Source organism: Pseudophryne corroboree, chromosome 8 (assembly GCF_028390025.1).
Source record: "Pseudophryne corroboree isolate aPseCor3 chromosome 8, aPseCor3.hap2, whole genome shotgun sequence".
Lineage (NCBI taxonomy): Eukaryota > Metazoa > Chordata > Amphibia > Anura > Myobatrachidae > Pseudophryne > Pseudophryne corroboree.
The window spans coordinates 32,672,223-32,683,579 of NC_086451.1; the positions used below are offsets into that span (position 1 = coordinate 32,672,223).

General features: G+C 46.9%; 1 protein-coding gene across 4 annotated transcripts in view; it reads left to right on the top strand.

The window, feature by feature from the left end:
• Positions 1-11,357, top strand: part of LRSAM1 (leucine rich repeat and sterile alpha motif containing 1) — a 189,201-nt gene that overhangs the window by 86,588 nt on the left and 91,256 nt on the right. For all 4 annotated transcript variants that reach the window (XR_010182938.1, XR_010182939.1, XM_063936191.1 and 1 more), the window contains 4 exons: positions 1,099-1,169; positions 3,409-3,508; positions 6,094-6,181; positions 6,277-6,351. Coding sequence is in view for 2 of the 4 variants with exons in the window: in XM_063936191.1 (XP_063792261.1) it covers positions 1,099-1,169; positions 3,409-3,508; positions 6,094-6,181; positions 6,277-6,351 (334 nt within the window). In the remaining 2 variants the exon portion in view is untranslated. The remainder of the gene's footprint in view (positions 1-1,098; positions 1,170-3,408; positions 3,509-6,093; positions 6,182-6,276; positions 6,352-11,357) is intronic.

Below are 11,357 nucleotides of genomic sequence, written 5' to 3' on the forward strand. Positions count from 1 at the left end.
TGTCATTACCATCATAATAAAGGATTAATACTGTCATTACCATCATAAAGGATTAATACTGTCATTACCGACATAATAAAGGATTAATACTGTAATTACCGTCATAATAAAGGATTAATACTGTCATTACTGTTATAACAAAGGAATAATACTGTCATTACCATCATAATAAAGGATTAATACTGTCATTACCATCATAAAGGATTAATACTGTAATTACCGACATAATAAAGGATTAATACTGTCATTACCGACATAAAGGATTAATACTGTCATTACCATCAGAAAGGATTAACACTGTCATTACCGTCATAAAGGATTAACACTGTCATTACCGTCATAAAGGATTAATACTGTCATTACCGACATAATAAAGGATTAATACTGTCATTACCATCATAAAGGATTAACACTGTCATTACCGTCATAAAGGATTAATACTGTCATTACCGACATAATAAAGGATTAATACTGTCATTACCGACATAATAAAGGATTAATACTGTCATTACCGTCATAAAGGATTAACACTGTCATTACCGTCATAAAGGATTAATACTGTCATTACCGACATAATAAAGGAATAATACTGTCATTACCGACATCAGAAAGGATTAACACTGTCATTACCGTCATAAAGGATTAATACTGTCATTACCGACATAATAAAGGATTAATACGGTCATTAACGACATAATAAAGGATTAATACTGTCATTAACGACATAATAAAGGATTAATACTGTCATTACCGACATAATAAAGGATTAATACTGTCATTACCGACATAATAAAGGATTAATACTGTAATTACCGTCATAGTAAAGGATTAATACTGTCATTACCATCAGAAAGGATTAATACTGTCATTACCATCATAATAAAGGATTAATACTGTCATTACCGTCATAACAAAGTATTAATACAGTCATTACGGCAGCCACTTTCTGACTGTCATGCTCCACTTTCCACATGTCTTCGAATTTACTCATTTTCTTCCTTTTGTGAATGTCGTTATTGGGTGTCTGGGATGCGTTCTGCGGGCGGTGCATAGTCTGTAATTGGGTCATGTATGATCGTAGTATCTTCTACTTTACAGGATTAAGATGGAGCATCTGATGGCAATTACACAGGAGGAGGCGGACAACCTGCGCCGGAAGGAAGTGGCATGTAAGTACTACGTCTCCATACTGAGCTAGATATGGCTGGCGGGGGCCTAGCCCTGACTAAATGTAATGTTATGGGATAAGCTGTACAGAGATGACATGACCCGGTCACCCTGGACAGTTTATGAAGATCACTGGAGGCCAGGATTTATCTGTACTTTACAGAGTGTTATGGCAGCGTGCATTATTGGGTAGGAAGGTGGTAAATGGACCTGTTGAATAACAACAAGAGCGAGTTTTTACATTTTCAAAAGGCAATTTCATGCAGTGACAATACAAGTGTCTGCAGAACCTCCAACAGAGACATTGGAGAGAACTGTATGAGGCCAAGTGATTGTCTGCAGAAAGAACTCTTACAGTGCGGCGAGTCGCCGGGAGCTGTCAGTACAGGAATTAGCAGTCTGATTTACTAACAGCCTAAAAGACCATTAAGCATTCGGAGCACACGTTGGGAGCTGTCTGTTAGATTTCACTGAGTGCACGCAGCTGCTCTCCCTTGTATTTTCTAGGTTAGCTAAGCAGTGTATATCATGAGGAGGAGGGTGAGTGTCATACACTAGCTAAAGGGCTGGATGTCTGCTGTAAGCACTAGCCACCGGACCGGAGGTCTGCTGTGAGCACTAGCCCCTGGACTGGAGGTCTGCTGTAAGCACTAGCCACCGGACCGGAGGTCTGCTGTAAGCACTAGCCACCGGACCGGAGGTCTGCTGTAAGCACTAGCCCCTGGACTGGAGGTCTGCTGTAAGCACTAGCCCCTGGACTGGAGGTCTGCTGTAAGCACTAACCCCTGGGCTGGAGGTCTGCTGTAAGCACTAACCCCTGGGCTGGAGGTCTGCTGTGAGCACTAGCCCCTGGACTGGAGGTCTGCTGTGAGCACTAGCTGCCGGGCTGGAGGTCTGCTGTAAGCACTAGCCCCTGGACTGGAGGTCTGCTGTGAGCACTAACCCCTGGACTGGAGGTCTGCTGTAAGCACTAGCCCCTGGACTGGAGGTCTGCTGTAAGCACTAACCCCTGGGCTGGAGGTCTGCTGTAAGCACTAACCCCATGGCTGGAGGTCTGCTGTGAGCACTAGCTGCCGGGCTGGAGGTCTGCTGTAAGCACTAGCCCCTGGACTGGAGGTCTGCTGTGAGCACTAGCCCCTGGGCTGGAGGTCTGCTGTAAGCACTAACCCCTGGGCTGGAGGTCTGCTGTAAGCACTAACCCCTGGGCTGGAGGTCTGCTGTGAGCACTAGCTGCCGGGCTGGAGGTCTGCTGTAAGCACTAGCCCCTGGACTGGAGGTCTGCTGTAAGCACTAACCCCTGGGCTGGAGGTCTGCTGTAAGCACTAACCCCTGGGCTGGAGGTCTGCTGTGAGCACTAGCTGCCGGGCTGGAGGTCTGCTGTAAGCACTAGCCCCTGGACTGGAGGTCTGCTGTGAGCACTAGCCCCTGGACTGGAGGTCTCCTGTAAGCACTAGCCACCGGACCGGAGGTCTGCTGTAAGCACTAGCCCCTGGACTGGAGGTCTGCTGTAAGCACCAGCCCCTGGACTGGAGGTCTGCTGTAAGCACTAGCCCCTGGACTGGAGGTCTGCTGTAAGCACTAACCCCTGGACTGGAGGTCTGCTGTAAGCACTAACCCCTGGGCTGGAGGTCATCTGTGAGCACTAGCTGCCGGGCTGGAGGTCTATTGTAAGCACTAACCCCTGGGCTGGAGGTCTGCTGTGAGCACTAGCTGCCGGGCTGGAGGTCTGCTGTAAGCACTAACCCCTGGGCTGGAGGTCTGCTGTAAGCACTAACCCCTGGGCTGGAGGTCTGCTGTAAGCACTAACCCCTGGGCTGGAGGTGTGTTGTAAGCACTAACCCCTGGGCTGGGTGTCTGCTGAGAGCACTAACCCCTGGGCTGGAGGTCTGCTGTAAGCACTAGCCACCAGATTGGAGGTCTGCTTTATATAACTACCATCTAAGCTGCATTGTTAACTCCAAGATGAGTGCTCTGCTTAGCAGGTTTCAGGCGGCCCAGTGACGTCAGATGGCTGTACCTGTAATACCCAGCAAATCCAAGAGTGTTATATATGACATAATAAGACTTTCAGAGTTTGCACATCACTGTAAATCCTATCTGTACTGCGGGTAACCAACCTGAGACACAAAACGTTTTACAAGATGTTAATGCACAAATACAACTGTCTACTGTGAATAGCTTCCCGGGCATTTGTATCTGCCAGTCCTATGTATTATCTATCCCGTCCCTCTGTCTCTCCAGCCGCGATGCAGCAGATGCTGGCTGAAAGCTACAAGAACAAATATCTGCAGATGGCCTATGAGTCTCGGCGCCAGGAGATGGTTTATCAGACCTGTTCCAGGTGAGATGGAAAAACCCAGGCCCCTACAGGAGGCCAAGACAGGGGCTGTCAATGATTGTGCAGCTGTGCGTCATAAGTCACACAGTAACGAGGCAGCGGGTGGAGTTCGCTAATTATTAGATGTGTTTTGGTACAATGAAAATTAGCCCTGAATGAATCATTTGCTATTTAGGTAGGACGTTGCGGAAATGGAGATTTATACTCTGGGTTTAATGTCACAGATAGAAGCACAGTATAGCTTGTGGATGCAGGATCATCCTTTGAGGTAGAGGAAAGGATATGTGTAATCGGAATTATATATAATCAGGACATAGACAGATACTAAGTCAATGTAGGATGAGAACTTGGGGGCACTTAATTAATAATCTTGTGTTACGGATCTCATTATATCTCTAACATTGCTATCCAGTACACTAAGGAACCTTGAGAGTAATTCAGATCTGATCGCTAGGCAGCGTTTTTTTGCTGTCCTGCGATCAGATAGTCGCCGCCTACAGGGAGAGTGTATGTTAGCTGTGTAAGCATGCGAACGCATGTGTAGCAGAGCTGTACAAACTGATTTTGTGTAGTCTCTGCGCAGCCCAGGACTTACTAAGCCGCTGCGATCACATCAGCCTGTCCGGGACCGGAATTGACGTCAGACACCCGCCCTGCAAACGAATGGGCACGCCTGTGTTTTTCCAAACACTCCCAGAAAACGGTCAGTTGCCACCCACAAACTCCCTCATCCTGGCTATCTCCTTGCGAGCACGCGTGCGAATGGATCCTACGCACAAACCCGTCGAAGACCGGCGATCCACTTTGCAGCCGTTTATCGCGCCTGCGCATTGCAATGCATGCGCAGTTCGGATCTGATCGCAAAAACTCACAGCAACGGTCAGATCTGAATTACCCCCCTTGGTGGCTGTTGGTATCCTTTACACTAAGCTCTAGGTGCTTTATCTATGTGCATGCAGTCGCATATGGCGTGAGACGTTTGGCGCAACTGAGACGCTCCAACGTGGGTAGTTGTTAGTTGCATGGTAGTCAAATGCAAAATCGCTCACAGCGTGCTGGAGACTCTAGCTTGTTACTTTATCACAAAGAAATTGGTGCAGCCTATGGGGGTCATTCCGACCCGTTCGCACGCAGCGGTTTATCGCTGCGGAGCGAACGGGTGCGGAATGCGCATGCGCGGCGGCCGCAGTGCACGTGTGCGATGGGGTTACATCGCGGCTAAAGAAGAAAGCAGTCACTGGACGGACCGTTAATAAGATTAACAGGAAGAGGGCGGTGCAGGGCGGATCCGGACGGTTTGGAGTCGTTTTCGGGGAGTGGTAAGTAAAACGCTGGATCCATCGCACAGGGTGAGTATGTTCAGGGCTGGTCTTGTTTTGAGTGAAATTTTTTTTGCTTAGCAGGGCTGCACAAGCGATCGCACCCCTGCTAAGCTAAAATACACTCCCCCATAGGCGTGGACTATTGATCGCAGCATCAGCAAAAAGTTGCTGGCTGCGATCAACTCGGAATGACCACCTATGTACGAAGTCGCAGATTCAGCACAGCGGAACGTGGCGGGAGGAATTGCAACAGCCGCTCTTATTGGAGCCCATTTGACACAGATTTGCACCTTATTGGAACACAGTGTCGCAGGCCACAGTGGTCAGTGGGACCTAACAATGTCGTTTTGTCACTTATAGAGCAAAGGATGGTATGATATTGCATCTGTGGGATAAAGGCTGTGCATTACCGCTCTCATTTATATACCTCAAGTACCTGAAGGGTTTATAGTAAGCTAAATAAATACACAGTGCTCTCCATCACTGCCCTACAGCAGGCCGCCATGTTAGATGGGAGAGGCTTCTCTAATACCCATTTCCCACCAAAGTCCTGGGTCTGACACGGGATTTAAAACACGGTTCCAAGCTGCCACACGGGTGCAGTGCCAGCACTTGGAGACGACCAAGTGGATGGAAACTCCACCAAAAGCCGCAGCGGTCCAGCGACAACCAGTGGTGGTGGTGGGGGGTGCTCTGATGTCACAGCTGTCACTGGGGAGACGGGCATGGAGAGATCACAGCCTCCCCATATGAAGAGGGGATGGGGTAATATGGGGAGGCTGTAATATCTCCCTCCCCAGTGACTGCTGTCCGTTTCCACCCAATCATCATGCAGTAAATGGATCCCGGGTTGGATGACCTTGGGTTACCCATTTACATTGTCCCTTAAGCTGGGTTCTTCCCGGGTCCAACCCAGCACAGATTCCTGGGTCACTGGACCCAGGTTTTTTTTTTTTTAGGAAATCGTTTCCATTAAGCAAAAACTCGGGTTTTTAAAGGAAGTGGAAAAGGGGTATAGCTGAGCACTTTCGGGTGGTTCGTTCACAGGGACGGGAACAGTGATGTCACAGCAGCTCAAATTACTGTATCCTCAGCTTCACTGTCCTAAATATGTGGAATCAGCCTTACCTGTCTATAATGACAAGGTGGAAGGAGGGGATACTGTATAACTAAGCTGAGGAGGTCATGCTAACATTGATCAATGCTATGGTTTACATCTCAAAATGTCAAATTAGTGATTTGGTGTCGTTTTACTGTTGTTGGCAGTCTGGCTACTATGGATCGCAAGCTTCAGCAAATCCAGGCATGGCAGCAGCTGGATCAGAATAAAGCCATCAGCCAGATTCTGCAGGAGGTAAGTGGGAACCTCCGTAAATACGCTGTCACACTCTTGTTGCACCCGGTGCTGATGTAACTTATCACTGTGATTTGTCCATCCGTCCCCTCCAGTCGGAAATCCAGAAAGCTGCCTTCGAGGCCCTGCAGCTGAAGAAAGATCTCATGCACCGGCAGATACGGGAACAGGTGGGTGCGAGCGGTGGGTGACGACTGGGGGTCACCCGTGGGGTGTTACGCAAGTTCTTATCGTCGCTTGTACACATAGCTGAGACATTTTGTGGATGGAGACAAAACTCCTGTAAATTTACCCTATGACGGGACAAGGATGAGGCATCGGACACTGTGTGCCTCATGCCTCTGGATTGTCACCAGTTCCTCTTGAATTGATAGGTCTTGGCCCACAAAGTGGCTCTGAGCATTGTGTATGCGACAAGTACATTTTAAGAATGGTCTGGTTACTCTTCTATTTTTAAAACAGCATTTCATTTTGTAGCAGGAAAGTAGAGGGTTGTCTAGAAGAAGCTTGCGCTCCATATAGCGTTACTGAGCATTGCATCATGTAGGGGGACAGCAGGGCTTGCATAAAAGAACGTTGTGCTCTGTAGAATGTTACTGAGCTTCTTAGAATAAACATATTTAACCTAACTATAGTCAATTATTTGCTGGCTCGCCCCAATTCAGTAGTCATACGATCATCCTCCCACCTTCCTCCTCCTCCGCTCTCCTCCAATCATTCCCAGTTTTCTGCTTACACTTGGCTTGCTGTAATGCCTCCTTAGAGAGACATGTATATAATAACTTGTGTACCTATTTTAGGGATAAACAAGTATGGACTTCAAAGAACTTTGCCAACCCAATGTTTTGGATGTCCCATTTAAAGGGTTGTCAAATGAAAAAAATGTCATTGCTTATATATACCTAGGTGTACTTACTACATATAGCTTTGTCATACCGCGGTACCCTTCCCCAAGGATATCACACATTCCCCTAATCATTTGGGCTACGCTCCCAAATTATTGTGTCATGGGGAAGAGAAAGTAAGTAATGGAACTGTAAGAAATGATGATCTTTTGTTAGAGAGTATCATAGATTTTATTAACACCATCTTATAAACAAATTCATATTTTTGCGCAGTCTTCCCTTACATTAATTACAGAGGGAAAATATAAAGTGTCGTAAAAATAGTCTGAATGCCAGCACATAGAATTGCTCACATTACCTCACACCCTATACAGGTGCAGTACCATAATTCTCAGTGATGTATGTACTTCATATCAGCAAGAATTGAATTGTGTCCATAGAGTAGAGTCCCTTCAATCACACGCGTGTGAGCCGGTCTGTTGGAGTTATTAAGTGCATTTAGACATTTTTCTGCACTTAACTATACCAAGCACAGGTCATTGTATGTTATCCCTCCATGCAGGCTGCAGGCAAACTCGGGCATTCTTCCTTTTGCCTACTCTCTGATATTTCTGGTCCCTAGAAGACAATATACACACTGCGAATAATATTTTGTTTCCCCCTCGGTCTAAACTGCAACCCACCTGGTGGGTTGTTACGGCTTCCCCGCTGGACTGTGCCTCCTCTCCCGGCGGCCCGCCCATCCCGCTGGACTGCTCCTCCGGCTAGACTTGTCTTTCTCTCTAGATTGCGCGATCAGTGCGTTTATTGTGAGGGCATTGTCAGAATGGCTTAGGGTAGTCCTCTCTATGGTGTTTAGCCGCTAGAGTCAGATGTCAAAATTCTTATCTTCATAGTTTGACATGGGAACTGTACTGGCTATGCATTAGTATGACCTATTGCTTAGTGTAGTCCAGAGGTTCTTAAACGCAGTGCTTAAGGCACCCCAAAGGTCCAGGTTTTAAGTTTATGCATACTTGATCACAGGTGACTTAAGTAGCACCTCAGCCAACTTTATTTATCCATCTGTGCTGAGACATGGATATACCTAAAACCTGGACTGTTAGGGTGTCTTGAGGGCCGCTTTTGAGAACCTCTGGTGGTGGTAGACTGTAGTTAGCTCAGCTATAATAGGCTACAATTTGAAATGCTGTTTTATTCTAGTATTTTCTAATATATATCATACTCCACTGTTTCTGTGTATTTAATACATGAGGTCTCGCTGACGCAGGACAGGGAAATTCTCCATCCTAACCATTGCCAACACCTCAGCATGTTATTCCTCTTCTGTTCCTCCCCCTGCCTGGCTTTGCTGTTTCTTTTGATATTCCCCCTTCTCAGTTTGCTTTCACATTGTCGTGGGGTGAGGTGTGGTGGGATGGGAGGGGGGGGGTTACATATAGTGTAACATATACATCGCAAGTGGAAATTACAGCTGTGCGTTATGCACCCACCACGTGCCAAGTATGGAAGATGTAGACACGCCGCTGGTGTCACTGACCTGGTATTCTTATTCGGATGGGACATCTCCGCACAGAGCATGGGGACAGTTTGGGGACATCCTTGCTGAAGTGCATGAAGGCTCACAGCTGCTCAGACTGCACGCCACTATCGAGATACTGTACCTGCATTATTGCTAAATAAGACGGCGTTCTTATTAACACTTATAAGGATAATTAGTAGTAGTACAAGAAGGGTAACATCACGCGGAGATGGTTTACTGAAGTCAGGTACCAGGATATCAAGGGAAACGTGGGAAGGTGGGAAACCAGGTGGGATAGAAATTAAGAGGAAAGAGAAGGGACGGAGGTGGACTCTGCTTTTGAAAGGTAACACTGTAAGAAGGAGAGAGTGGAGTGGAGTGGAGGGCAGAAGGGGGTGACATGAAGAAAGTGGAGGAGAGGGCAACTGGTTAGGGGTCAGGGAGCAGTCAAGTAGGTTAAGGTGAATAGGTGAGATATGAGGGAGTGTCTGAAGCATCATAGGTTGTGGGAGAGTCTGCTAGAGTGAGGGAGGCAGCACGGGAGAAGTCTCGGAGACAGGATTGAGTTGTGGTTATTGGAGGAGAGGCGGAGGTCAACAGCCGATCCGATGGGCAAAGGTCAGATAGGATTTTTTAGGGGATGGAGAGTCAGTGGAGGGATTGGCAGAGGTGGGAAGAAAGATGGGTAGAAAGGTGGGTGATGGGGAGACCACAAAGAGGAAGGTTGCAGTAGTCGAGGATAAAGATGAGAAGAGTGTAGGCAAGTGTTTTGGTAGAGTTGAGGGCGAGGAAAATGGTCTAATCCTGGCAATGTTGTAGAGATGGACACAATAAGAGGGGGGAGGGTACTGGATGTGGGGAGTGAGTGGGAGAAGTGTAGTCAAGGCTGATGCCCAGGCAGTACATGATGAGTTTGTTGTATTGTCAACAGTTAGGGAGAGGTTGGAAAGGGATGGAGACTGGAGATGAACTCATGTCAAGAACTCATCTGTCTTGGACACATTAAGCTTGAGAAAGTGTTGATACATCCAAGAGGAGATATTGGAAAGTTTGTTATTAAAGGTGGGCGGGGAAGAGATCAGAAGAGGATACGTAGAATTGGGTATCATCACCATAGAAATGGTATCCAAGGAGCAGTTAAGATCGCCATGAAAGGAAGTTAATAGTGTTAGGGGCCAAAGACGAAGCCATGTGGGACCCCAACTGGGAGAGGCAGAGATTGTAGTTGAGACCGAGCAGGATCGTTTGGAAAGATAGGAGGAAGGACAAGTGTCATAATGACCAAGGGAGTGGAGGGAGTATAGTATAAGAGGTAACCTACATTGTCAGAAGTTGCAGAGAGGCTGAGAAGAGTACGCAAAGGAGAAGATTTAGCAGATGGATCATTTGGCTCAGTATGAGGGCTGAGAGTGGGAGAATCAGGATGTAAAATGATCATGGCACTGGGAAGTGGGGTCCAAAGAGCGGTAAATGACTGCGACATAGAGGTGGTCAGGAAATGAATAGAGCGGGCTCTGACAAAGGAGAATAAGAGGAGGAGCTTCAGTCTGAATGAAGGGGAAAATTGCAGCTAGAATAGAGGTGGATGGCACACCACCACCTGATTAGTTTCCTGGCCTGGCATTGTGGGTGAAGATAACCCCCATAGGAGTTTGTAGAGTGGTATGAGATGGTGAGAATCAACTTTCAGTGATGACCAGGAGGTTAAAGGAGTTGAGATGAATAGGTCATGGATAGAGGTCAGATTATTACAAATGGAACTGACATTGCAGAGGACACAGGTTGGGAGGGAGGCTGTGAGTGAGGAGATGTGGATGAAGTTGGCGAGGTAGGTGGTATGTAGAGATGGATTTAAAGTGCAGAGAAATGTTAGGTGGGGTATGGGGTTTGAATGGGGTCCAGGGTTAGGTGAGATGTCATGACTATTGAGGTAGGGACTGCTGTAAGTCAGAGAGGTGGAGAGAACAGTAGTAGGGAGAGGAGGGCATTGGGTGGGAGAAGGAAGGACGGCAGTGTATGTAGATGGAAGACGGGGCGAGTATAGTATGGCCAGGAGGGGGGAAGCTAAATTTAATTATTAGGACACAAAATCCTACAAACCTGAGGTTGCGTTTTAATTACTGATTTAAAAAAAATAGTACCTGACTTGTGGTCAAGTTTGCCATCAGTCAGTAAACTTACTGATCTTAAAAAATTGCAAACTGTCATCCATCAGTAAGTAAAAAAAGTTGAGGCCAGTTGTTACTGTCTGTGTGCTGCACAAAGACGCAGACGTGTCACACCGAGGTTCTTGAGACTGTGTAGCGGAGTGAGCTCTCTTTTGTTTTTACTTTTCCGTTTCGTTCAGCAGCCTTCCAGTAGGTCTTACGTTTCACAAACACTGAGGCACGAGGTTCTGCTTCCTAAACCTTTGTTACACTGCTTTCTCAAGAATATTGTTTCATTCTCCGTAGTAATGGCGCCGGTAGGGGCCTCAGTGTCCTCTATGGAGTGCTAAATGGTTGCTACTTTCTGACGTCTGTTTTGGGTCCGCATCCCAATAAGTTGCGTTTGAAACGTTTTACAGTCTAATTTACTGTTAGTTGCTCATTTGTAGCTGTTAATTATAAACATATTATAATGGATATGCAGGATATGTCGGAACACCATTAAGTCTCAGTGCATGCATTGTGGTATCTATTCTAAAGCATCGTTTACTGACGCCATGCCTGCCGCAGAGGCCACGCTATCTCCCTTGGCTTCGCTCCGGCAGCTCAGTAGCTTGTGATAGTGAGATTCTATTCATCCAAACCCTCCTGTCTCATCTTCT